Source organism: Phyllostomus hastatus, unplaced genomic scaffold, assembly GCF_019186645.2.
Source record: "Phyllostomus hastatus isolate PE091 unplaced genomic scaffold, TTU_PhHast_1.1 phas_scaffold_216, whole genome shotgun sequence".
Classification (NCBI taxonomy): Eukaryota; Metazoa; Chordata; class Mammalia; order Chiroptera; family Phyllostomidae; genus Phyllostomus; species Phyllostomus hastatus.
Window position 1 is genome coordinate 16,743,036 of NW_025334018.1, and position 27,956 is coordinate 16,770,991.

Here is a 27,956-nt window from a genome sequence, read left to right on the forward strand (position 1 = left end):
CCCTCCTCCTTTTCCCTTCGCCTGTAGACCCCGGTCATGCCCATGCAGCACGGACGGTGGGCGGGCGCCCAGCCCCGCTTCGGCCTCCAGGCCTGTAACCGAGTTCTCTAGACGCTCTGGCACAGACGCCGGGACGAGCCGGCCGCCGTGCGTTACTCTAACGTGTGTGTAACAACGGGGCTCTCCTCTCTCTGCGCAGACCAGGACACACGGTGAAGACGGCCCCTGAACCCCGGCTCTACTGTCACAGTCAAGAACACCAGGGGCAGGCGCGGCGCACGAGGGGCAGGCTGCACGCCCATGGGTGAAGCCGATCTCTCGGAAGACGTGACCTGCAAGCGACAGGAGGGTCTGCCTTCCGGTGGGCGCCCCCCCCAGACTAAGCTGTGCGACGATCACCGCCCTGCCTCGGAAAACCACACTCTGGGTGTCTCGGATCGAGTTAGCTCAGCGGCAGGGGACGCCCAAGGAGCGGCTGCACGTAAGGAGACTTGCACAAATGCAGACACGGCCCCGGCTGTGGATAGAGTGCATGAAAACACCGTCGAGGAAAAACACGATAAAGGGCAACGATGCACCACAGGCCCTCCCCTTCCAGCTGGAGGAGACCCTCCAAAGTCCAACATTTCCGACATTTTACAGCATCACCTTTCCAAAGAGGAATTTTTAAAAGGCGAAGGCATCGACTGCGAAACTCTGCCAGAGGTCTCCAGTGCTGACAGTTCTGGCGAGGCCGTTGTTAAAAGTGTCCTTCTGCGTTATGTCCAGAGTTCTTGGCCAGAAGAACAGGCCCCAGAGCCCACTGGCCAACTCGACCCCAAGAGGGGTGACGAGAGGGGTGACCAGAGTGGCGCTAAGCCCAGCCGCTCTCCAACCGCCGCAGAAGCAACCGCCTCTGAGCTGGGAGAGCCAGCGGCCGCTGGAGACGGCAGCCGTGCGGAAAGTTCCGACTTTCTATCTGAAGCCAAGAGTCCAAGCCACAGACAAGAAGGTGGCCGCGGGCAGACACCCCGGCATCAGCAGACTGAAAAGGCAGGGTCAGGCCTTGGGTGCCAGGGGGACCGAGTCCATGGCCAGTTCTCCGATTTCTCCCGTGTCGCTCCCACCGGGAAAATCCCCGAACACAACGTAACCAATGAACCGCTTCCAACAGACACACAAGACCACTTTTCTCGCACGCTGAGAGACAGGTTAGCTCTCGTGCGAGACATTTTAGAAAGCTTGTCTGGGTCGAACGGCGTTGAGGAAGAGGAGCAGGGAAGGAAAGCGCCTGACCCTCCCCGAGAGACGGAGGTGAGTGACAGTCTCATCTCCAGGACGCCCGGACTCAGGGCCCTGCGCCTGTCCCGGTGTGAGTCTTTGGAAGGCGACTGAAACCGAGTTCCAGTTCCAAGGCGCCCCGGGTTCTGGTTCTGACCCAGCACTGTGACCTCCCAGAAGCCCAGTGGGCACCCTCATGAGAAGAATGGGGGACTGGACTAATGGTGACACATCACAGAATAAAATCCAAATTCTTCAACCTGGGATTGGAGTTCCCCCATCTTTTTTTTTTTTTTTACTTGGTCCTACCCTTCGAACCTGAGCCCTTCTCCCTGAGAAGTCACCCAGCAGTCTCTGGGCTGACCCTGACCCCCCTCCAAGGCCCTGAGCACCCCGAACTCCTGCCTTACGCGGGACACCCCGTCTCTGCTTCCAACCCCCACGGGCCTCAGGACTTCTCAGAACCCCACCCCTCACAGACTTCCCCCTCCTTTGTTCAGTGTTCTGTCGGGCAGTTATCTGAGCCCACTTTGACCCCAAATAACCTGGGGATTGCTTCTCCCACGGGCCTCGAAATCTCCATCGCTCCGTTGCCTAACTTCCACCAGAGCCTGGGCCTGTGGCTTCCCCCCATCCCACCCCAAGTTAACAATGCTAAGTGCACAATTTATTCTGAGTCCCCTTTACCCATCTTCCCACCCACCCCGACTTCCCAGCATGCTGAGGCTCAGGGTCGCAGAGATTACTTGAGATCCAGTAGTCGGAGAAACTGACATTAATGACAGAGGTCAATATTTCTGTTCTTCCGGCACTTGGCCAGCACTGAGTGCTCTTTCTTTTCAGCCTCGTGTGAGCCGCACCCCAGCCTGAACGCCACCTGTGTCTCCCTCTCCACTTTCTCACGCTCCCACTCCCTTCTCTTTCAGCTCAGAGCTCTGCTGGGGAGTTTGAACAGACCCCCCACATGCACATGCCTCCCCCCGAGCCCGCAGCCCACCTAAGTCATGGAGAAGTCAGTCTGCACCCCCGTGACCCTGGGAAGTGTCAGGGTTCCCCCTCCTGCCTGCAGGAGAACCCCAGGGGCGCCCAGTTCTCAATGCCCAGGGTCAGCGGGAGCAGGACGGCCATTGTGCTCCTCTCCCACCGGCACCGGGCGTTGAAGTCAGGTGTCCGGTTCTTCTCCAGCCCTTCCAGTTCCGGCAGGAGAACTGGACTCCAGGGGTTCCACAGCCATCGTAACGGAGGTCTTCATGACCCCCCGAGTCTGGTGTGACCGCGACCACTCAGCTCCCTGGCACTGGCGTGTTTCTGAGCTTTACGGGTTGTGCATGACGGGACGCCCCTGGAGGTGAACCACTCTGGACGTTAAACTCCTGTCCGGCCAGCCTGTGGGCAGCGGCAAGGGGCCCGTCCCATGTGAAATCGCTGTCTTGGCACCGGTGTTGGAACTTAGTGCACGCCACTTTATAGGATTCTCTCGAGTGTGGCCCCCACGAGCCTGGTGTCAGCGAGGGACACAGGCCTGGTGGCGAGACCACCGTGGTGCCAGCCTTCACGGAGCTCCTGGTGTAGTTTCAGGAGACATGTCTGTGTAGCTCACACAGTGGCAGCACACCGGACAGCAGTGACAGCCGGCACGCACTCAGGGCCTCCCACGTGCCTGAGACTGCGTTAGGAACTTCACGCTCAACCCTCGTAACAACCCTGCCGGGCAGGTTCCCCATTCACTGTCCCCATTCACTGCTGAGGAATTTGAGGGTTGCGGTGACGGGGTAATTGCCCTGGGTCGCCCGGGAGGTGAGTGTCAGAGGGCAATCTGACCTCGGCATCGGGCCCAGCCCTTGACGTATCACCCGGCTGCCGGCACTGCGACCAGAATGCAGCCGGTCTTTCCGGACGACGGCGTCACTGGTTGGCGTCACTGGTCAGCGCCCACGGTAACACTTTCTTGTCCTCTAATTACGCAGATGGAGCCCACGAGGCACGTCCACCAGGAGCGTGTCGCAGGTACGAGCGTTGTTAAACCTCTTCCACGTAGACACCCACTGTGAAAACTCTTCTCTTTAAATAGCAAACGGTGGTGCGTGCCGCCGGGTCCTGTTTTCTGTACCTAACGACTCTGCAGGGAACTCGCGATGACTGGCAGCCAAGACGTGTTCTTTCTCACACAGGAACGGAATCCGAGACCAGTCTCTTTACGCTGACACCGGCCTCTCAGAAAAACCCTCCCGCAAGCTCTTCTTACATCTTCCAAAAGATATCCCAGGGGAAAAAGATGTGCCAGAAGCTGAGGGAGCAGACCGACCGGCTGAAGAGTAAAGTAAGGCCTTTAGCGCTCGTTAGGAAGCACAGGAGTGACCACGTTCCGACACACGGCGCCACGCCGCTGATGGAATGTTGCCGTTTCTCGCTGCAGGTGCAAGAATTCTCCAAAAGCATGGCGCGGGACTCCCCCCGTCACGTGCGGGACCAGAGGCTGGTAATCCGTTATTCTGTTCTAAGTCCCTTTCCTGGAGACCCTGACGGGGCAAACACAGTCGACTTCACAGCGCCGGGCCGGGTCTGCTCCAGCGGGCACACTCCGCTGCAGACGAGGGGCGGCCAGCCCGTGTCCATCTGTCCGCAGCGGAGCGTCCCCCAGAGGCCCGCCCTTGCGTCGCACGCGTATTACGCCCTTAGTAATTAATGGTAAATTGGGTCGCATTAAGATCCTCAATAACTTATTTCAAGTTGGTTGTATGGTAACCGTTTAGTACAGAATTGTGTTAATGTCTAATTTATGCCATTTCCTCTGTTCTCCCCCGTAACCCCATCTTCCCCGTGCCCCCCTCACCTTGCCCCCACACTGAGGCTCCGGTCTCGTCGATGATTTGAGGTCAGGGTCTTCGTGTTACAGGGGCTGAAAGAGCTTAGGATTCTATTTCTCTACATGTTGAGCCCACCCTCTTTCTCAGGGCATCTATTACCTATGGCTGCTTTTCTTCACCGCCGCCCCATAACACATCTGGGACCGGGGAGGCTCAGGAGAGGGGCACAGCAGCCGTCATCACAGAGGGAGAGGAAGCCCATCCAAGAGCGGATGGGTCCTGCGGGACGTAGGTTGCAAGAACTGCCAGTGCCTGGAAATTCAACATATAAAACTCTGAAAACTTAGAATTGATCTTAAAGCTGTGCGTTTCAGATCAGAATCTTTGGGCTTCACACCCTGGCTTGCTGTATTTGACCAGATCACTGATTTATGTTGTAGCACCTTGTCCATCAGTGCCCGGGTCGTGGGAAGGGGGGTGGAGCCTGGGAAGGGGGGTGGAGCCTGGCAACCGGGCTAAAAGCAGAGGCTGCCAGAGCCGGAGTGGGCCGAGAGTCGGAGACGCAGTTTAGGCTGCTGGGCACCAGCGAGGCAGGAGGTCAGCCGTCCTGACTTGATGGAAATGACGCAAGCACGGCTCGGGGCAGGCTGTGCTTCAGAAGCCAGACAGCAGCACCCCAAAACCAGGAGGATCCAAATGTTAGTTAGGGACACGGCTCATTATCCATTCAGTCATCATGCTAATTTAACAACTCACTTATTCATTCAACAAACACTTATCCGGGACCTCCTGTGTCCCGGGGTCTATACCAGGCACTAGCGATTTGGAGATGATGAGACAATTCCTTTGTCAAGCGGCTGATAGTCCCCCAGGAGCGGCAGATGGGTAGGGACGGTGGCCCAGGGACAAGACAGTGCTGGGAGGCGAGGAACTGCCTGTCACTGCAGTGGACCAGAGGATCCACGGAGCCTGGGGCGCGCCTGTGGTGAGGAAGGAGGGAGGGACTAGGAGGGCAGACAGGACTACACCAGGAAAGGCCTCTGACTCAGGCCCGGGAGCTCCGGTGTCGCCCTGAGGCCGAGTGGTGGGCGACCCCGGAGGGTGTCAAGCTGAGAAATGGCGAGCACCCCGAGGGCAAGACTGTAGGGACAGAGACCCGTGAGGGAGCCGTGCCCGGGGAACAAGCCGTGAGGCCCTGAACCCAGGCTGCCGCCGAGAGGATGAGGAGGGGACACGCCCGCCAGCTGAAGGCAGGGCTGGCAGACTGGAAGGGCGGAGCAGAGGGAGGGAGGAGGCTTGGATGAACTTCACAGTGCTATCTGGGGCAACGAAGGTCAGGAACAGAAGTGGAGGATCCGGCTCCGAGCGGGTGTGGGAGGCAGGCAGGAGGCAAGTTCGGTGCAGGACACTCTGAGTCCCCTGGAGGACATCCAACTGGAAGGGCCCAGCAGGCAAGGAGAGCAAGGATCCGGGCCTCAGGGGACTCGTCTGGGCCGGAAAGGCAGGCTTGGGTGCAGGTGTGGGTTGAAGCTATGGGGCACGCGAGGCTGCCCAGGCCAACGCACAGAGTAAGCGGTGACGTGCAAGGTTAGAGTCACGGGAAACAGCACCCAGGAGCAGGTGAAAGAGAGGGGTGCACCACAGAGACCTAGGAGGAGTGACTCAGAGGGTCAAGGCAGATCTGGGAGGGGCAGTGCCGCAGAAGCCCAGAAAAGAGGGCTTTCAGAAGTGGGGAGCGGGCCCCACCACCAGATGGACGCGGAGGGAAGGAAGACAAGATGTGCACTGAGTCTGGAAACCCCGAGGCCTCGAGGGGCCTTGGGCAGCCCTGTTTCAGTGACGCGGTGGGCCCGTGGGAGCCGGAGCGCAGGAGTGCAGGAGTGAATGATGCAGGGGTCTCCGAAAACCCGAGCTTTCACAGACTTTTAGAGGGCCGAGCAGAGCAGAGGGAACAGGTTCGAGGCACTAGCCTTCTGAGACCTTGATTCAGGACGTTCCTTCCGGGTGTTAGAGGGACACGGGGATTCCTGCTGGGACAGGGAGGAGAGGCAAGGTGACTCCGGACCACGCCGTCCTGGGTCTGGGTGTTCAGGCCCTGTGCCCTGGCGTGGGGAGGCGGCCAGGCGGAGCTAAGGCCGACCTCCCGTGGGCAGCGCACCGAGTGCAGTAGAGAGCGCTCCAATTTCGGGGCAGACATCTAGTTCCACGTACTGGTGGCACAACCTCAGACAGGTGGCGTGTCTTCCCATCTCAGAGTTTCACGGGAATTCAGCGAGGACCGTTTATGGCTGGGAAGCTGTCTCCTGTCTTCTTCTGAGACGTAACATGATTCAAAATCCAAGATCCTAGCTTAAGATGGGCTTCTCTTGTCTCTCTGCTTTGAACACCTAATTCTTTCTCAAGGCCTTCATGTCACTTTTGTGCTACCGATCCCTCGATGGCCAGTCCTAACTTCATTCTCATCCACACCTCCGCACGCTTGTATCTTCGCTTGGGTATCCCATTCCCACGGAAAGGTCTCCCTCGCCCAACACTGTGGAGCTTGTTGATGTCGCCACCTTCATTGAAAAGCGTTGGCCTGCCCAAATTCCTCACTGAGTCAGGCCCTCCACATCCTGCCCGTCTCCCGGCTGGACCCCTGAGCACTGCCCGGAGAGCCGCAGACCCAGGCCGAGGCCTGGCAGGAACCAGGTGGCCCGCTCCGGTGGCGTGCTCGGGGAGACCTTAAGAAGGCGTTGTTCAACAACAGTGCGGGCAGGGTTGAGGGAAACCAGTGAGCAGGGGAAAACGACGGCGGAGCAGAAGGGACAGAGGAAGAACGGATCCTGGAGCCCAAGGAGAGTAGCTGCGGCTGTGGGAGCAGCTGGCAAGCTCTGCAGCTTTTGGTAGAGACACAGCCGGTCCACGGTGATACAAGCAGGAGGAAGCCAGGGAAACAAAGGCCCCTTACCCCATTCACCTCCAGCTCCTCCCTCCTGTCGATGCCGTCCCTGGAAGGTCGGCTTCCTGGGTGGGGCACGGAGGATGCATCTGGAGGGGAAATGGAAAACACCTGCCACACTTGCCATTTTTTATGCCCGGCAGCCAGTATGTTTCCAAGCTTATTTTTCATAACAACAAGAACTGGCAATGATGATGATGATGATGATAGCTACCCTCTATCGAGTATGTGCTATGCTCCTGGCACTGAGCATTACCTCATTGAATCTCCACCATATGAGAAAATTGAAGTTTAGAGTTCAAGTTCACTAAAGTCATGCAATTAATAGCTGACAGAGTCTGAACTTGAACTCTGGCGTGTCTGATCCTTTAACCCCGCTGTGGTATGTTCCAGCCCTTGGGAATCTCTCTGCAAACCTCCCTTTCCTCTCCATTTTCGTGGATACTGCTTGGTCCGGGCCCTCCTGAGCACCCCTCAAGCCTGACTTAAGTCTCCCTTCTTCCACGGAGCTGTGGCGAAGGACTCCGATCCTCGGTCTCCTTTCCCAACTGGAATAAAGCCCCGGAGACCAGGGACTGTGCCTGATGCAATTTTAGATCCATCACACTTTCCGCGCAAGGCCGGACACAGCCGTGCTCAGGGACTGTTCAGGGCTGCGGCTGCAGCTGCAGAGCTAAAGCCCCTGCCCTTCACACAAGCCCGTGGCCTGCGCGGCTTGCACATTCCCCTGCGAGGCTGCGTGTGGTGACGCGGTGCCGTCCAGGAGACCCACTCGCAGCTCGTGGCTCAGCCTCCAGCTGTTCCTTCCCTCCCCGTCTCGCCCTCTAAGTGCCGCAAACTCGAACCCAGGTCCCCGAAGTGCAGTTTCTTTTTAAGATCTGGGTGGCATCGGACGTGCTTCCCGGAGCTCCCATTTCCTCCTCTATAAAACCGGGGTGATAACATCTACTTCACAACACTGATGCATCCATTAAACAGGATAATGAATGGGAACGTGCTACATAGGCTAAAAGTCATTGGGCAAATAGGATTATTCACATCCTGTTAAGGAGGTCAAGGGGCCCCTAGGGGGCTCTGGGAGAGAAATCAGGAGACACTGAACTTCCCGGCTTAGTGCTCTGAGGACGGCGTGAAAGTCGGGACAGCTCTGTCTGTATTTTAGGTGTCAGCCTCTGACGCAACACAAGGGCCAGGAGAAGTGGCTTTGTTTTGACATTACTGGAGGGTGCACCCTTCGTGGTTTGGGGGAAAAACAACTCCACACACGGGGTTCCAGGTGAGTGACCCCAGTGACTTCTCCGCTACAGGCCCTGGAGGAACTGCAGGGACATCTCGCATTGCTGGAGCAGGAGCTCGTGGCCAACAAGGAGAAGCACCTGACTTGGAAGCAGCAAGCCCGCAAGCATGACCCCCCAGCCGTCAGTGACTTGGACCCAGAAAGGTCAGGCTTCGACTGTGAGGGGGGCGGGGGTCAGAGAAGAGAGCTCCTTCAGCCGGGGTTCCGAAGTGGCTGCTGGGCTAGTGCCCGGAGAGCCACTGAAGGTCCAGAAAGGTCTCGGGTCAGTAAAAACCGCACCACCAAGAACAGGTGTCGCCCCGAGCAAGAAACAGGAAGGAATTCCTGCTGTGTGTAAGGTCCCGTGCCAGGTGGTGACCCAGATGGAGTGTCCCAGATGAACACTTGTCCCCTGGAGGCACAGGTGTCTCATCCGGGGGACAACTGTGCCACCATCTTGCATTTCAGTGGATGTCGCTGGACCTGGTTCTGAGGCCCGGAAGAACACAGGAGAACCCCGGGGGGCCTCCCCTCCCCAGGCTCCTCCGTCCTCCCCTTCACGCCACTCCTGCCCCTGCTTCTCCTGCCTGGTTCTCCTCTCCTGTTCCTCTCCCCCCCTTCCCTTCTCAGCCACAGACAAGTCCAAAGGGGCCGCGGGCAGGGGAGGGTTGTCGTCAGCTGGCGAGTGTTGGGGTGGGGACCCCACAAATCCTGACAAAGGGGAAACATTAAAACGTCAAGTCACAGGGTTCCCGTGTTAATCCACTTTAGAAGCTCGGAGTCACGCTCCCGCTGAAGAGTCCGGCCGGCCATTTTTACGGCGCACGACCCCTCTCCCTTTCCAATCCAAACAGCTTTGTGATGTATTCCAGGATCGGGGCTCGGGCTCTGCCCATGTAATTTCCTGCTACGGATGAAAAGAATCCATTTACTGGGCTCAGCATTTGTGAGTTCAGCTCTTTCTATTCATAGCATTTTAACACATTCTGGAGGCCAAAATAGGTTAATGGTCTATATTTTAGCACTCGCATCCTGCGGTATTTATCCCAAAGTATAATTTTACTTTTCCAAATGAATGAAACCTCTGTCTACTGTTATTTCAATACTGAGTAATTAGACAGCAAGGATGGGGTTTTAATACTCCTTTTTTCCTCTCAAAGTTTTTTTTTTTTTTTCAGGAAAAAAAAAAGATCTCCACCTGCTTTCTCTATTTGTTGAAAAACAAACAGAGTAAGGATATTTTCCAAGGAACCCCACTCATTGGCAGGAGTTCTAAAGACAGGGCTCTGTGTACACTCAGACCAAAGCGACGCAATCAATGCCTCATTTATACCCCGGTCCCACCCACGCAGAGCCTGGCCCCAGGATAAACGGGGTTTCCACTGCGATCACATCCCACACACAGGAAAAGTTTTCAGCGCGGGGGCGAGGGAAGGACCCAGCCTCTCGAAATGCGGCGAGGCCACCCCAGAGCAAGCAGAGCTGCTCAGTGCGAGGCTGGTCCTCCTGTTCTCATGTGGGTGTGCGTGTCAATGAGCAGAGCCCACGCTACCCTCGAGGTGCTGGCGTGTCGGGAACCTTCCAAGTGTTGAGTCCAAAGGCCTTTGCAGACGGCTTTCTGTAGGGGAGAGAATTCTGCAAAGTCACTGGCTAATCACTTGTTGAAGTCAACTGTTGTGCGCTTACTGAAACCTTCTTATCGTTGCCTTTAAAAGGTAAGATGCAAAAATTGCTGTTGGATTTCACGCACCCTCTTTGTCAGAATGTGGTCTGGAAGTGGCTCGGTTCTCTCACACACCAACACCCAAGCCAAGGAGCCAGGGAATGGGGTCCTTCTCCCTCCATCGAGCCCTCCTTCCTGGTATTACCATCTTGTGCTTTACCTAAAAGATCACAGATTCCCTCAAAAACGCCATTTCTCCATCCCCAAACCTGCCATTTGGACTGCAGGTCACCCCCCTTCTTCCTTCACTCACCTTCCAGCCCCATCTCTTCCCACGACCTGGGGCCTCCGGTCATCCTCTCTCTGCCTTTGCACTTCCGGTCTCTCTCCTTGACCTCTGCCTTCTGCGCTTCTGCCCGCTAGGGTAGAACATATTTCCCTCTATTTTATTTGATTAGCAACGTGGCTTTTCATGCTTAGATCTTTGTCCCACCACTGACTGAATGGGCCAGCCTCTCCCCACTGGCTGAAAAAGGCACTTTTATCCTATAAAAACCTCCATGGGTATCTGGGCCTGCTCTGTCCCTCCCACTGAGCTAGGCGTCTGTTTCTACAGCAACCACACAGCGTTAAACTACCACAGTTTAGTCTCTATTTTGAAATGTTTCCTTCTTTTCAAAACTTTCTTTAGCTATTCTTGCACTCTCTTATTAAGACTTTATAAATCAGCTCACCCAACTTACCACATTTCTTAATAAAATTCCATCAGAATTTTGTTCAGGATTGTGTAGAATTTACAGACTCACTCGTTCCAGAAGAGTTCAAACCTTTGCAATAAATATCCCTGTCCGGGGCCATGTTTTAAAAATGTAGATGCCGCTCCCTTTTAGTTTGAGACATTGGAAGCACAGAAAGATTCAGTGATTTATTTGCCCAAGGACACACAACTAATGAGTAACAAAATAAGGACCAGAGCCCAGGCCCTGGGAGGGAAACTGTAACAGGGTGTGTGTGTCGGGGCGGGCCCACTATTGCTCTTTCTGCAGACAGACCACTTTGGTGGTCCAGGTCGCTGCTGGAGTCGGGGATTGTTGATGCTAACTGGACTGCTGACTGCACACCCTGTAAGATGCCTATTTGTGTTTACTTAGAGAGGCGGAGGGTGCAATGTTCAGGTTGGAGATGCTGCTTGAGGAGGTGAAAGAGAAGAGGGACCAAGGCGAATGCACTCCAGCGAGCCCTCCTCCCGCGAGCTCCCCCGCCGCCGCCCCGGCCGACTTGGCGCCCGCGTCCTCTCCACGCTCAGACGAGGTAATACGGAACCCACAGCCCAACTCCATGCCGGGGAAAATGGTCTCTGTGCATTTATATAGAGTCCTAAGTCACGGAATCACAAAATGCTATGTTAATCTTTCATGAAAATTTGACTTTCCAAAGTCCCGAATATCATGTTATTTAAAGTGGGATCACGTTATAAAAATTAGAAGCTATTTCAAGTGTTGGCTTTTGAACTATCTTATTAGTTTGGGCTGTAATAAGGCAGTCTAAACCGACGAACCGCTGAAGAGCTATTTCATCTGGATGAATAGTGATATTTTTGTGGATGGAAATAATACGTCTTAATTTCCCCTCTTAATGGCTTAGTACTCGCTCTTCTAAATAAAGACTAACACACTCAGAGAAAGAACTGTTCCACGAAGCCACATCTGCATTTTTCTCTCTCAAGTTAAAATTCTTTTGGGTTCTCCACAGATGCAAAATTAGGAATTCAAATCAACCCCCACTGTCTGTCTACACTTTTTGTTTTTGTAACCTCAACTATCAGAACAGTTCAGACTAAATGAAAATTCTGAGAAACTGAATCATCTGGATAATTGCCTTAAATTCTTTTGTTTCGGACAGCATTTGAGGACACAGCCCGTGGCTGACATTCAAAAGTTGAATAGGTTTTTGTCAGAGTTAAGGACGTGATATTGAGGATCACACAGGGTGGGGCAAAAGTAGGTTCACAGCTGTGAGAACATGAAACGGTTCATTCTTATATTGTTATTTATCAGTTATTCATTACTTTCCATAAGGGCACTGTAAACCTACTTCTGTCCTATTTCGTATAAATGTTAGCCTTGCCAAAGAAGTGTGTTTGCCTCCTCAAAACACGTCCCTTCCTAGGAAAATGGCATTCGCTCTAAGGCCGGGCTTCTGAGTGAGGGCCATTTCCCTAACCTTCACTTCCAGGCCCCATCCCACACCAGGCGGGGCTCTTCGCTCGGTCTGTGAGCCCAGAGCACTGTGCCTCCTTTGTCCTGGGGCCGCTGTGCCCGTCTCTGTGTCCCAAACATCTGACTGAGTGCTCAGCCCAGTAACCGCTGAGCCCCTGCCTGTGCTCCGCAAGCAGCTCCCCAGGTCCCCGGCAGGTTACCCTGCAGTAGGGGGCCCGAACTGGCCTCAAGGTGGTGAGAGGCCGGGAGAGTCAGGCCCGCCTCCCGCCCAGCAGCAACCTCAAGCCTGGGCCTGCTCTCGGTCCAAGATTACAGCCACGGCTGTGAAATGACGAGAACGCTCTTGTAACTTGGGGAAAACAGAGTCTACTGCTAGTGTTACTGATTCTTGCAGCAAATGTTTACGGCTAAGTGTTAGGCACTCTTCTAAGTATGGGGGACAACAGACATGAACAACCATCTGCCCTCACGACGCTTGTATTTCCCTGAGGGTCACATACAAGGAACCAATAAAATTGACATGTCATCACAGGATGCTAAAAGGGCCATGCAGGAAGTCATGACACATTCCTTATGACTCTGAAGCCAGACTGCCTGGGTCCAAACTCTGGTCTATCACTTAGTGGCTTTGTGGCCTTGGGAAAGTCACCTAAACTCTCCGTGCCTCAGTTTCCCCCTCTCCTAAACTTCCAACTGCTTTTCCACAAAGTCTTTGCAAACCGTAAAGCTCTGACTCAACAGAATGATTGTTCACGGCTTATAGCTTTGCCATCGTCACTTTTGACCCCGTGTTTCCCATTTGCAATGAAATCCCCTCCGAGTGCTTCCCCAGACCAGCAGCGCTGCAGGGCCCCCACGCACAGCAAGCCCCTTGCCTGGGTGCCGGCTGCCCTGACCGGGTGGGAGGGTAGAGTCACTACGGAGAAGGGGTCGGGCAGGTTTTTCAGAGGAGGCAAGACTGGAACCGAGTTCTGGGGGGAAAGGAGGAGGCAGCTAGAGGAGGAGACAGGAAACAGGACTCTAGGTGGGGTGTGGAGGTGCCTTGGGGCTCACCAACCCCCACGGGACGGCAGCCCTAACAAGTCCCTCTGGGTGGCTCTCCAGATTCCTAGCAGCAGCCCGCAGTGCCCAGCCCGGGGCCGTGTGCACCCTGGGGGCAGGGCCGCACCAGCATGATGCAGGAGGCTCCTGGAAGGAGGACCTGAGTCACCCACCCTGCAGGCCCCAGCTGGGACAAGGACAGGCCCCTTTCTATGCAGCGGTGCCCCAGGGAGGGTCCGAGAGGCTCCAAAGAGAAGGGTCCATCGTGCGCCTGGCTCCCCAACGGTGCTGGAGGACCAGACCGGCCTCTGGGAGAGGCCGTCTGGAGGGGGTGGGGGCAGAGGACCAGTGGCCACAGGATGTCCCCACCACACTCGACCTCCAGGAGCCTCTTTCCACCTCCCAGGCCTGCTGAATTTAAATTCCCTAGACTCTTGAAGAAAACCAAATAATCCCCCAAAGCGACGCTCCAGGTAACTCAGGAATGGATTCTAAGAGTCAAACAGCCCGCTTTGCCTCTTTAAAAACCAGACCAACCAGATCAAAGGGCCTCGAGGTCGTCTTCTGATTGCAGCATCCTGTTCAGTGCCTGGTCCTGCTCCGCCCAGGCCACGCCGCTGACTCCACCAGGCATCCGCGTCGCCGAGGGCGACTCTGAAATGGACAGACAAAATCAGCTGGCTCTGCACCGAGGGGCACCCTGGGGCCTGGCACTGCTGGGAGCGACCCATCGCTAACATTTCCCACTCTCAGCGCCGCTCGCTCAGAGCTTGCCCAGGTGGCTGGGCCAGAGCAGGGCGCTCCAGCTGCAGCCGGCCTCGAGTCACCCACGCCTCTGATGGGAGCTGAAACGCAGGCTTCCAGTCCCTAGTTTCGGATGCTCTGCAACTCTGCGTTTCCAACAAGCTCCCAGGTGAGGCCCATGCTGCTGTCCAGGGCTGCAGGTGAGATGATCTCATTATGAACGGATTGGAAACACAGGTTAAAACCCCTGGGTCTCAAATGATAACGACACAATTGAAAGCAGCTCACAGTCATAACTCTTGGTTCAGAGCTTTACGGTGTGCAAAGACTTTTTTGCAGAAGAGCAGATGGAAACTCAGGAGGTCAGGACACACTGGATCTCAGCTGGGGCTCAGCTGAGCCCTCCCTAGGGTCTGAAGTGTGAATCGGCCTTGAATGTGCCGTGCAGGGGAACCCCAGTTGACCTGGAAGTGTTTGAATGACAAAAGCAATATATGCTATGGCTCCCCCCAAAAAAACCATAAAATAGAGAAAAGCATAAATATTTCACTGAATGTCACCAATATTTTTCTAATTTTTAAAGTTTTTTTTGTTATTGTTTTGTTGTTGTTACTAATATTTTAACATGTGTCCAGTCTTTTTTCTCTGCACACCCATACACGTTTTTGCAAAAATGGGATCCTATTCTTTGTATTGTTTTGTGATTTTTTTTTCATGTAACCTTATGTTGTGAGGAGTTCAACATATCCCTTAGAATATGCCTACAGTTTCATTTTTAAGGGCTGTACTTCATCTTAGGGATGTACCCTGCCTGACTCATTTCACTAATCCCTCATGAATGGACATTTAGGTTTTTTCCAGGTAACATCATTTTAAACGCAAACTTTTTCACAGTTGACTATTTCCTGAGAAGAAAATCCTAGAAGTGCAGTTAGTGGTCCAAAATGCACACACTGAAAACTCTGCCCCGCGGGCCTTGGGAAGCTCACAGCAGAGTGTGGGGGCAGTGCGCGCCTCCAACGTGAGGTGTGACCCCGCCCCATACTTTTGGTTCTTTTTCTTTCTAGCCTTTGCCAAAGCGGTAGAGGGAAAACTGGCATCTCATGAGTTTAATCTGTATTTCTTTGACTATTTATGAAATTGAACCCATTTTCCTATGTTTCTTGGCCATTTCCACTTCCTCTCTGACAGCATCAATGTTTTGTTTGCAAAATGGAACCCACATTTTTTTAAAGCAGACAACTGGGGAAATACTGTGAGCAAGTGAAGTGCCACAGTAAGATTTTCAGCACACCAAGTGCTCTGCGGAGCAGAATCCTGATTAAGAACACGGCACACAGGGAGAGGAGCAAATCCCAGCTCCGCGTGTCACTTGTCCCTCTCGGGGTGACCCTGTCAGGCTGCGTCAGTTCTCTGAGCCCCAGGGTGCTCATCATGAAACGGGGACAGCAGGCCAGGGTGGTGGGAAGGAGCAAGGGAGGCCGCGGGAGAGGCACCTCGCCCGGTGAGCGATCAGCACGTGCTTGTGTTTATTAACAAGTAACCACGGAGACCCTCCAAAAAATTAATGGAACAAAAGACACGAAGTAGAAAGTCACAGGTAGGAAATGCAGCGAATAAATCAGCATATAGGAAAGCGCTGATCTCCTTTAATAACAGAGGAAATGCTCATCCACACAGGGCGCCACCCCCCTTATTAAAGGAACACAAACATTTTCGGCTGGTAACTCCCCGTGCAGAGGAAGGCGTGGCCACACCGAGTGGCCCACACTGTTGGTGGCCGTGTGATTCGCCCTCGGTGGAAAGCAGTTCGGCAGTTCCTATCACCACACAAACATGTTCTCAACCTTTGACCCAGGCGTTTCCTAAGGAAGCAATTCACGTTCGGAAAAAACTACCGCACAGCGAACGCTGCTTGGGCCAGCGTTGCTCATGACGAGGAAGGTGCACGTGTCTTGTTTGTCGGCAGGGTGAGAGGTGTCCTCAGAAACGCGCGCCAGGCGCTGTCGGGGTGTCGTTCTCGTGTGTGAAACAGTAACCCAGGTCTCTAGGCAGCCCCCAACTGTGTGCTAATCCTCAGTTGAACGTATTTCTTTGGAAAAGCTTTCAAGCCCTGGCTGGCATAGCTCAGTGGATTGAGCGCGGGCTGCGAACCAAAGCATCACAGGTTGGATTCCCAGTCAGGGCACATGCCTGGGTTGCAGGCCACGGCCCCCAGCAACCGCACATTGATGTTTCTCTCTCTCCCTCCCTTCCCTCTCTAAAAATAAATAAGTAAAAGCTTAAAAAAAGAGAAATGGGCTCTATTAAATTAAAAAAAAAAAAAAGAAAAGCTTTCAGAGCTCTCCTAAACAATGGTCAGACTGATAGATTTAAAACTTATCCTCTAAAGTCTGTTCATCGTCTGGAGGAGCCTGGGGTAATTTGAAACTAAAGAATATAAAAAAGGGAAAAGTATCCTCTTGTTGTAAGCCAGGCTCTACAATCTGTTTGGAGGTGGAGAGAAGGTGAGGCGAGGCCGGGTGGGGGTCTTTCTCTGAGCCCCAGCGGGCACGGCACAGACCACCGAGGGCGGGATCAGACCAGGCAGCCCTGAGTGGTGAGTTCAGCCGAGCCCCGGCTGCCTGCTGGGCTGTGCTTGAGCAGCCAAGGATGAGTCACTTCCGTGGTCACAGCCACATCTGTGTGTGTGTTCTGGTGCAGCGGGACCCCCGCCGCCCCTCCGGAAGGCAGAAACGTGCGGAACGCGCAGAGATGACCGGTTGGAGCTGTGTCTTCTGCCGCCGGGTCCTTGAATGGTGAGAGTGGCGGAACTCCCGGGCTGGGCGGAAGCTGGGCCCGGGGTGAGGACTCCAGTGGGAGTGGGCGTCGGCTGGCTGAGCGGGTGCCAGAAGCCGCTGGCGCGGTTACAGAACCACAGACCTCAGAGCGGGGCACGTAGTGCAGCCCCCTCCCCCGCGGCTGGGGTTCTCCATCATGCTGATGTGGGCCAGCACCAGAATCACCAGGGGGATTTCAGAATCACGTGCATGCCACGGCCCCGCCTGCTGTTTCAGTCTCGCCAGGGGTGGAGCCGGGAGGAATTCTTGTTTTCAGCCTCCCCAGCGGACTCCGACAAGCCCCCTGGGCCGGGAGCCTCTGAACGCTGCCCAGAGGAGTGGGGAATACTGCCCCACACCATCGCACACCGGCTCCCGCCCTCACTGCTCTCCTTGGGACGGCTCCCACCTCTGCCCCCGGTCGCAGCACACATAAACCTTGTCCCCCATCTCAGGGCTTCCTTCTCCCCGGTCACTACTCAGCAACAATCTTCAAGGTAGTAAGTGGGAAGTCGTGCACAGAGTTGCAGATATGAAATCGGAAGGAGACATGCGTGTTTTACCATCATGCGCTGGAGCGATGGCTAGCCCCTGTGGACTGAGCATCACCGCCTCGAAGCTTCTGTCAGTTGTGGAGAGGCGCCACCTCCAAGGTCACGAGGCCCCATGGACTGGGGCCAAAGCTTTCCTAATTTACCTTTGGAAGGTCAAGGGTCAAGGTGGGAGGAGCTGTTTGGCAACCACAGTTACATGTCGTAATGGACTCTAATAGAAGCAGATGACAAGGTCTGAAAGACTGAAGTTTCCTGTTGGAAAACATTCCACTGCGGGAATGGGCACGCGTCAAAAGCGGTCCCTGAGCTCCCCCCTCCCCCAGAGAAACAGCGTGCGTCTGTGCTAACATCCCCCCGGATCACCCCGCCGGCCCAGCACTTCACACCGACCTGCCAGTCGTCAGCTCCGGCCGTCAACGCGGGCGGGCGCTCCCCGAGCCACCACCCCAGGCCTACCGCCTGTACTCGCTGAACTGAGAATCCAGGTTCTGGATGTTTCAAGGTGTTATTAAGCATAATAAAAATACCTTACATTTTAAAAACATTTTCATCAAGCATTCTAGGTACTAAACATTTCTCCTCCAAACTCCCAGTCTAGACCCCACAGGGACCAAGGCTCTGGACTGGGTTCACTCTCTCATGACAGACAAGGGGGAGAGAAAGTCAGACCTGACAGGGAGCGTGCTTCTGGGCAGCGATGAGACACACGCGCGTGGTGTATAAACCGGGCTCCTGGTCAAGGACACAGTCTCGGAGGAATTCACCGAGCAGAGGGTTACGTATACACTTTACTTTTTTAGAGGACTCGCTCCCTGAGATGATTGTGTTCTTTATAAAACTTGCTGATGGACATAATGTCTGCAAGGTGGTGCATACATGCAGATACATGACACAGATGCTACATGTGAAGTGCTTATCCCTTTGTGTGATGTCTGCTGCAGAACTTTGGACTTAAGCTACTAAAACTGTCTCCTCAAGCAGAACTGCCCTTCGCTGTTAGGTTTGGCAGGAAGATTTCCATGCACAAAGAAGCTTAAAAGAAGCAGAAAAAGAAAGCCGTGTTGGACTGAGCCCACTGGGGTGAGATCCAAGTTCTCCCCACTTTGGAGAGCAGATGTTCAAATGCCCCAGGGGAGGAGGGTGGAGAGAGAAAATGAGGTGTGAGAAAGTGTGACTCAGGAGGACAGCATGTTTTTCCAAGAAGAGGGGCGGGGCCCGGCTTCTGGGCCGGAGGCCCACAGACTCGGGCCCAGGGAGACCTGCAGGCATTTGCCAAGCAGCACCGGGACTCGCCCCCTTCCCTGGGAGCCCGGCCCCATTCCTCCTGCCTTTTGGCCTTGGTCCAGGGAATCTTGGGCATGGTGCCTTCCTCCCTGAGAATGATCAGCTTCCCCTGGGGTCTACTGCGCCGCAGGGGCTGAGCAGGAGCTTAGGAATTATTATTAGAATCTCTTTGGAGGAGTTAGAAGGTCTGGCAAGGAGGGAGGCTGAAGTAGGAACGATCAGAGGAGGTTGCCTGGTACATGACAACTGGAGGGCATCTTCTGGTGCCCCCTGGTGGCCTCGTACAGATAAGCCCAGATGCCCCCTACCTTCCAGCCCCACGGACACCAGACAAAATCTACTTTATGGACTTTTGAAATACATGCAGTTTGTACTTAGAGAGTCAAAGCCATGTGACATATAGCACAGCTTCTTCTTTCCTTGATAAGAACCGATTTGGAGACATGAATACGAAAAAAAAAAACCTCCAAATTTTTATAATTACAAACGTCAAGTTTCCATATTGTGTAAGTAGGTATAATGACTAGGTATTATCCTCTGGGGGAACAAAACAGACTTACTTTTAACGTTTGGTAACTATGTTCTTACCAGGCCAGACTGCGCTGGGTGCCGCTGCTGACGCGGAAGCTCTCGGGCAGGCGGGCGGGCGGGCAGGCAGGGGGCAGCCCTGTGCTGAGGACCTCATCCGCTGCCCCGGCCCAGACTCGGACACGGGATTAACACTTCAGCTCGACCGACACTCTCGCTACCCCCGGGAGACTTGTGCTCTAGGCTTATGGGATCTCATGCACCTTTTTCTAGGAAGCAAAACGTGGAGAGAAGAGGCCACAGGAGGAGCGGCGGCGGAAGGCTTCCTGCCGCCCGCTCAGGGCAGGCGCTGCGCCGGGACTCAAGTCTCAGTAAGTCGGGGGCCTGGGGCCGCGGGCGCTCAGTCTTTGGGGCGCGTCTCCACGGGGGGCTGCTCATGGCGGGTGCTAGCCCGCCATCTGCCGCTCCGAACAGCGCCGCCTGGACTGGGGTGCTGCACGTCCTATTTTTTTTTTTAATGTAAAGATTTAAAAACTAAGCAGAGTTAAATAAGATGTGGTCAGGAGCGTGAGCATGCCAACGCGCTTCTGGCTGGACCGGCGGCACTCCATGGACTTGGTCACCAGGTGGCCTCGGTTCTGTGTCATCGCCCGCCCAGCGCGACCCACCAGGCACACCCGTGAGCTTCGCTGCCACGCCAGAGTTGCTGCTGACTCTCCCGTGCACATTTCAGAGAGGCAAAGAAAAATCAGGGCTGGGAGGAGACCCAGAGAGCGCAGTGCACGGAATTCAATGACTCTGAGTCACAGAAGCCTTTCTCAGAGGTAATTGAAGCACAAAACACCCCCTGGCAGAGCTGCCCTGGGTGGGGGAGAGGCGGGGCTGGGCCCTGCCCGCCCACGCAGCTCCTGAGCACGAAAACCACCTCTGAGCCTCCTCCGCCCTGCTTATAGGCGAGGAACCCCGGGGCCAGAGAGCTGGCGAGGACGGCGTTCAGAGACCTCACGGTCACACGGCCTGTGGCCAAGAGCCTTCCTGCAACTCGCTGTCCTATGTCTCGTTTAGTTCCAGTTCTTCTCTGTGGGTGACACGCTGTCAGTGACTGAACACTTACTATAGCAGATGCTACAGCAGAGTAGAGGCTTTCGAAATGTGGTCAGCAGGCCTCGGGGAGTCCCCGAGACCCTCCCAAGGGGACGGTGAGGTCCTCTCTTTCCTAGCGATGCGTCTGTGTGAGGCCAGTGTCCCCCCAGATGAAAGGGAGGTGCAGCCATGGAACCCGGCTGCCTTCGATTCAGGCAGACACTCAGGATACTCCCCAGCACACAAAACAGGCCGCTCTTCCAATGTTTTTTAATCTCCAAAAGTTTAGTTTTTGTTAAAAAAATGTTTTGTTAATATGAAATAGATTATTTTTAAATGACATAACAACTGAAATATTTTTAAAATAAGCTCAGTTAAAAACAATGTTTTTGAAGCCTCAGGACTGCCCACTGAGTCTGGGAAAGGTCTGAGTCTGTGTACAAGCAGAAACGACGTGAAATTCGCCCGGGGACATCCCTCTGCCGGCCGGTCTCAGTGGACCGAGTGTGGGAGACGGCCCTCTGCTACTCGGGGGGGTCTCGCCACGGGCACACGACATGGCGTTGGTCGCTTCACACGGAGAACACAAGTTCTCCAGGGTCGTCGGCTGTGAGGGTAAGAGGGCCCTGAAATGAGACGTTTGAGAACTGGGGGCGCAGCGCATGGAGCTCGGCTGTCACAGCGCCCCCGACAGGCAGGAATGACCATCCTTACAGCTAAGGAAGTGGGGGCTCCGAGAAGTGGAGTGCCCTGCCCGGATGAGACAGGGGGTGCATCAGTGACACACTGACGGGTGACAGTGGGCCCCGAAACCTGTGGGCTCAAACCAGCCAACCTTCTCCACCCAGGGTCTGCGGGTCGGGTATCAGGGAGCAGCTTACCCAGGGGGGATCGGCGTCTCTCGCATGGAGAGGCCGCAGTGAAGGTGGTGCCCAGCACTGATGACTGGGGCGGACAGTCTGTCTCCCAGGGGGTCCCTCGCGTGGCCACTGGCTGCCTGAGTGTCGCTAAGACGCGGGGGCCAGCTTCCCCTGGAGCAAGTGATCCAAGAGAGAGCAAGACGGGTAACTTCAACGTCCTTCATGACTGGGCTTTGGAAGTTATGCGCCATCGCTGCCTCCTTACTCTGTTAGGAGTGAGCCACTAAGTCCAGCCCACTCCGTGAACAACATGCCAAAGCCTATGTGCACCTACGTCCCACCAGCACAGCCAAGTGGCAGAGCCACGCTTCGAATGCAGGCCCGCCTGAGTCCCTTGCTCTTCCCACCAACCACACAACCTTCCCAGGGTTTGTCCCTGGGGTCCACTTGTAGCTTCCTTGGCTTCAGGAGTAAGAAGACATTCAATGATGAGGGACTGAATGCGATTTGGGAGAGAAAAAGCCTTTCTAGAGCTCCTTGGGCGTGTGACTTACACTCTGAAGGATGACGTTACGAATGAGTGCAGTCATGCAGGCAGCGAGGCTGGCAGCACGGGCAGGGGCTCTGTGCCCCGGCTTCACCTGCCCTGGAGCGGAGATGCTGCCTGAACACCAAGCCTGACGTACCCACCTGCCTGGCCCAGCCCCCCACTCTGCCCTTACCTGCCCTCACAGCTGCACTGGCCACTCCTGCTGACCAAGTTCACACCTGCACGGGACACACGTGCGCGCCACCGCCCGCCTCTGAGGAGGGCAAAGCCACGATTCAGGATCCTACGTGGGCTCAGGGAGGAACGCCGGGGAAAACCATCTGTCCAGCCGCCTGGGTGACACAGCACAAGCTCGTGGCCACGGCAGGGCACAAGAAGAGAATGCGGCCTCGTCGGGGCAAATCTGGGAAAACGCCTCCAAGTGCAAGACTGCCTGACAATTCAGAGGGCCAAGCTCTGACAGGCCCGCCTGTACCACAGACCTTCACGAAGCAGCCACACGCGCGCTAGGCAAGGCGAGACTTTCTTTTCAGAACTGCCACTTATCAGAACGTCTCTCGGGTGCAGAAAGGGACCACAGACGGCGCTCCTGGGCTGGCAACTCCCCTTGGTAACACGGCCGGAGGGGTTCAACTCTGGCGTCCCACGCACACCTTGCCTGGTGAGAGCTGCACTCGCCGCACCGGAGAAACTCGAGAAACTCACACGTCTTCATGTGACCCGGGTTTTTTCAGGCCCCGATACAGATCTGAGCTGCTGCTCCGCCTCTGGCACTGGACTGCGGGGCCATAGATGCGAGACCTGCGGCACTGAGGTTCCGAACTCCCCCAGGGGCCGCCAGAAGGAACCACTCGGAGGTGAGGGCGAGTAAGGGGCCTGGAAGAAGGCGGCGGTGGGGATGGGGAGAGCGGCTGTTCCCAGACAATGACTCATATTTTTAACTTTTTCAGAATTTCATTACAGATACAACACGCCGGGACAGAATTGCTCAAATCACGAAGGAGGAAGTGCCTTTGTCCAGCTCCGTTTTTTAAATGAAAATAAAAATTCTTCACCTTGTAAGTACATCTCCTGCAGGATCCCATCCTTGTAAACAAGCGAGTCTCCCAGGCATGGGAGACCTGCATTACACCAGCCGGCCCTTCCGCCTGGGGGGCCGCCGCCCTGTCCAGTCTGCTGCCCAGGCCTCCAGCCCGATGTCTGGAGGGCAAGAGGGCCTGCCAGGTCTGGAGGGCCTGGCAGACGTGAAGTCCTAAGGACAAAGGACTTTGACGGGTAGTAGGTGCTAAGTGCAATCGGGTAACAAATCGTAAATATTTGCTGAGCAAGCCACCAACAGGGTAATTGCCGCTATTCTGTCATTACTCAGGAGTGGCAAAAGCTTTAAATACATCCCTGCTAACAGTCAGCATGGAAAGAAATAGGCTGTTTTTACACTCCTTAAACATCATGGCCAACCTCAATGCAGAATTTTGCTTAGGAAAAAATTAAGATCTCACGAACACTGGTTTACCAAGATGAACGAACAGGACGTGGCTCCCCCGTCCCAGGGAGACCACAGTCCACTGAGAGAAAGGGGCCCGAGCCCAGACAGGGAGAGCCCGCAGCAGAATGCCCTGCAAGCAGCCGGCGTGTGCTGGGAATGGGGCGGGCAGGACACGCCCCCTGCTTTGTCTCCAGACAGGCCTGCCTGGTCCTCTGAGGCCCTTGCCTCGAGGGCGAGTTCCCACCTCTCTCTCCCTCCCTCTCCCCCCCCTCCCTCTCTCTCTCTCCCTCTCTCTCTCTCTCTCTCTCTCTCTCTCTCTCTCTCTCTCGGCGGACAGGGCAGGGAAGACATCTCTTACCCTTTGCCTGACTGACCTCACCTGCCAAACCCTCCAGGCGGGTGGGCTGTCCGGCTGGCAGTGACTCTGTAGAAGTGACAGAGCAGGTTCCTTTCCTATCGCTCTGGTGTTCAGGTCTGCGGCTCATGGAGCCTGTTATTCCAGTCGGTGGGTGAGGGAAGTGACCGGGTCGTGTGAACTGTGGTCTCAGACTCCTGTAGTAAACGTGCCGTGGCCAGGAGGCAGACGTCACGGACACTGGAACAGAAAATGGGGTGGGCGGTCGTGGGGGGCTGTGAGGCCCCTCTGTAGACTGGGACACAGTGTGCTTTGCTGAGACATTGTAGCTGTGACGACTGGACTAGACGGAACTGGACCAGGTGACCCATGGCCCTTTCCAGCTCTGAGTTTCTAGGTTTCTAACAAAACCTACAATTTACACCTGGAGACTACCAAAGGACTGGGACCCAGCAGCTCACGAGTGTCTCTGTGCATCACGACACAGGTCTGGTGGCCAGTGTCACTGAACTTGGACTCTCTGGTACTGCCCGCCTTCCATGCCTGAGGGACAGGCAACCTGTCCCGGTCCCCTTGTCGAACGGGATCCTCCTGAGGGGGGGAGCCTGCCTGCTAGAGACCAGTGAATGAGACAGGGGGCCGGGGAGGAGGAAGAGGGGAAGATAGAGGAGAGAGGAGGGGAAGGGGGGTGACTTTGACCTCTGTCTTCACTGTTCAGTCTCTGATTTCTGGAATTGCCTTAGTGACCTACTGGTTAGTGTCTGCTAGAACCCCTGTTCCTAGAGCCGAGAGGACTCCAGGAATGCGGCGGGCTCAGCCTCTGGGAAGCGTTCATCCCTCCACTCTCGCGTGAGGCCGCTGAGCCCAGAAAAGTTAGACGACTCGCCCAGGTCACCAGGCCGGCACCCAGGGAACCTAGACACCTGGTCTCTTGTCTGCTAATAACGCTCCTTTTAAAAACGGAGTTTCTTTTACTGAATTCAGAATACCTGATAGAAAATTCTTTGTTTTCCATGCTCCCCAATTTTCTTTACGAAATATTTCATTCACACAAAGAGTTCAGGAAATGACACCCAGATAGCCACCATTCAGGGACCATTTTTGATGCTCTGAATTTAATCACAGCCAACACTTTTTCAGCTTGTTCAAAACCAAACTGGATCTATTCTGAGAGCGCAGATTCAAAACCTTCTCAAGATGAACATGAGCCCATACCAGGAAAGTGAGTATTATTTTACTATCAGTATTGATAACAAAAATGCCTGCCCACTGGTTGGCTATGTGCTTAGCAGATTAAATTACCTGCCCAAGATCATCCAGATCCTAAGTAGTAGAAGCAGGATTCAAACCCAGGTCTGCTAATGTTTCAATCACCTATTCATCCAACAAATATTACAGTGCCAACAGCACGGTGCTGAGCTAGCCGCTGAGGACACAGTGACAAAGTTGATGACTGTCCCTGCCCTCGTGGAGCTCACTTTTGTGGTAGAGGCGGCAGTGTTTGGGAATGCCGAGAAGGGCATTCAGCGTGCTATCATCTAATTTGGGGTTCAGGGAAGCTCAGCTCCGAAGAATACGCGTGAATGCACTAGCAAGGGGAAGGAGGGATAGGACAGAACTCCGGTCTGAGAGAGCTTCCTGATGTGGAGAGACCCCGAGCAGGTCCAGTGACGGTGGGGCCAGAGCCTAAAAAGAGGGAAGGGCAGTGGGACAAGGTGGAGCCGGTGAGGGAGGGCTGGTGGGAGGAGCGGGGCCCAGCCGTTCAAGGGCTTGGCAGCTACAGGAAGGACTGCAGACTCTTAGCTATAATGAGACATCAAAGAAGATTGTTAACCAGGGAGGTTTAGAAGATTTCTAGTGTTTTAAGAGATCACTGTAACTACAAAGAAAGGGGGAATGATAAGAGGTGTCGAAGATCGAGCACAGAAGAGGCTAGAGCAGACTCCAGGTGAGGTGACGGCAGCCTGCTCAAGGGCGGTCAACACGGAGGGAGGTGGTAGAAATGGGGAGAGTCCGGCGTTCCCGAGCTGTGGAAGGAGCAGAACCAACAGTGGAGCAGCGTGGTTACGAGTTCAGGCTCTGATGTCCCACTCAGTCCGAGCCCACCGCCCATTGCCGTAGGGGGTACTGTTTAAGAATGTGGCCTCTGGAGACTTCCTGGGTTTGCACTTGAGCTCAGTGTCCTTGGGCAGGTTGCTCGACCCCGCTGTGCCTCCCTATCCCCACTGTGTTCCTCCATCGTCCCCCAAGTGGGAATAGCAGTAGCGCCGAACTCATCTGGGACTGAGTCAGTACACTGAAAGCACCGAGAAAGGCACCTGGCTTGTAAGCACTCAGCAAGTGATGGCCATTATTGCTGAGGGGGTGGCAGATACCACGTGGGGACACGGGACTCTGACGCCCACTCTTCCCAACTGCCCTGCCCAGAGCTTTTCATTAGCTGGGGCCCTGACGCCGAGTCACCTCTCTCCACTGGAGGGCAGGTCCAGCTGATGTTAACATGGTGGGGGGAGGGAGGGGGCAGGGAGGGAGGGAGGGAGGGAAGTGCTGTGTCACAAGCACTTGAAGTCAGACTCACAAGGGTGGTGTGCACCACGGAAGTGACATGTCGCACAAGGACTCTCAAGCCAGGGGGCGATGTGAGGGTGGCTCCACAGCCCACCGGTGCAGCCGGGGTCGTGCAGACTGCAACTCCATGCAGTGCCCTTCACCCAGTGTTTGTGAGTGAAAGTCCCTCGTGTGTGTGTGTGTGTGTGTGTGTGTGTGTGTGTGTGGTGGGCGGCACTGCAGCAGTGGCCCTGGGACCCCCCTCTGTCACCCAGTGCAGAGGCAGGGCCTTCACCGAGACAGACTCGCGGTTGGCGTCCCGGCCCAGGGGAGCCCGTTTACAGAAGGAGGTGCTGCTTCAGTGTTTTCCCCTGCTGCCGCGCCCTTTCTGTGGCAGCTCGCCCTCGGGTGCTACGGTGAACTCAACTCAGAGGGTCTGCATTTGGCAGACTGGTATGCATTTGTTTCATAAATATGCAGGGTAGAAGGTTGCCCGCGAAGCAATAAAAATGGAATAAAATCTCTTCGTGGAGTTTTGCCTCTTTCTGTGTTAACAGAAGAGGAGACAGATGCCAGGCAGAGACGCCCTTCACGGCCGTGGGAACCCCCTTCTGAAGCTCAGCTGTGGTCAGCCACGAGGGGACCACGAGAGCCACAGCAGGCACAGCATGCCCAGCTCCTCTCCACCCACGTGCACTCACAGGGCACACCGCGCCGCAGGGCGGAGGGCGCTGCACACAGATGCCAAGCTGCTTTTTTCCCTTCCAGAAACAATCTTACAGCTTTCATGGCCTACGGTTCAGCCCTGGCTTCATCCTCGCCCCACTTCCACTCCCGCGGGAGTTCTGGAAGCAAATCTTCAGGCAACCTGAGCTGTATCGAAGAAACAAAATCTGAGGTGAGCACTCAGAAAACACAATCTAGAGTCCTTGCAGCTTGGTCTAGAATCCTTACGCCTGGTCTTGATGACCACAACACCGATGGCCTTTACATTTTCATAGCATGGCGGCATCAAACACTGTTCTGCTGAGAAGTCAGTGTTTCCACTAACGTGGCCTGAGCAGCCGCATGCTGGGTCCTGGGTTCTTTCCGAACTGGCTCCCAGGGAACAAGTGTGGTGGGCGATGCCTCAGCCTCAGAAGTCCCCTGGCCCAGGCAGAAGGCACAGGAGACTGTCCCCAGCGGTTCACAGGCCTGTCCCAGTGACACTGGGGTTACAGCTGCCAGCCACATCCAATTCTCACATCCAATTCTCACATCCAATTCCCAGGCCACTGTCAGATGCTTCCGCACGCATGTGCTGTATCCCTGCGCTCTGTGTTTACGCCCGGCGGCGGCCCCAGGGGCTCTTCTTCTTTCTCACAGACCTCTTTCCCTGCATCAGGGGACCAGCCCAGCAGGCTGCTGACCTCACCCTCTGACTCACACTCATCAGTCATGTATCCGTCTTTTTTCTGTCCCTTGCCCTAAAAAATATCTTCCATCGCAAACTGGTTTCCTAGGAAACCAACTCTCAAAAACAGAAACAGACCAGTGGAGAACAGAGCACTCCAAACAAATTCCACCTTGCAGTGTTTAACGAGAGCCCTAATAGGCACAGTGGTACATTTATGTAACTACAACGTGTGGACTTTGCTCTGCAGGGTTTAAACTCCTCTTTGGATAACGCCCTCAGGACAGCGATCGTTTTGAAAGAAACTACTGACAGAATGATTAGGACTATTGCAGAAGATCTCGCCAAACTGCAGAGATGGAGGAATCGACTGAAATACTAGCCTGACGCAAGGCGACCAAGGATTTCTTAAAAAATCCAAAGAAAACTTGATCTTCCCCCCAAAATATTTTACTTATTACACAATTTAGGAGGATGAATTTCTAGAGAAAATGCCAAAAGAAGAAATGGGGCTGGGGAACAAAGTACTTAAATGAGGAAAAAGGG

General features: G+C 54.9%; 1 protein-coding gene across 1 annotated transcript; it reads left to right on the forward strand.

Moving 5' to 3' along the window:
* The first annotated feature begins 300 nt into the window (after positions 1-300).
* On the forward strand, positions 301-27,856 carry AKNAD1 (AKNA domain containing 1). The gene is made up of 13 exons (XM_045816994.1): positions 301-1,293; positions 3,228-3,267; positions 3,432-3,580; positions 3,677-3,739; positions 8,316-8,449; positions 11,099-11,258; positions 16,655-16,749; positions 19,410-19,507; positions 22,364-22,486; positions 22,580-22,687; positions 24,611-24,692; positions 26,786-26,915; positions 27,661-27,856. Exons 1-13 carry the CDS (start codon positions 301-303, stop codon positions 27,790-27,792), a joined length of 2,307 nt encoding a protein of 768 aa, XP_045672950.1. The 3' UTR covers positions 27,793-27,856.
* Positions 27,857-27,956: the final 100 nt, after the last annotated feature.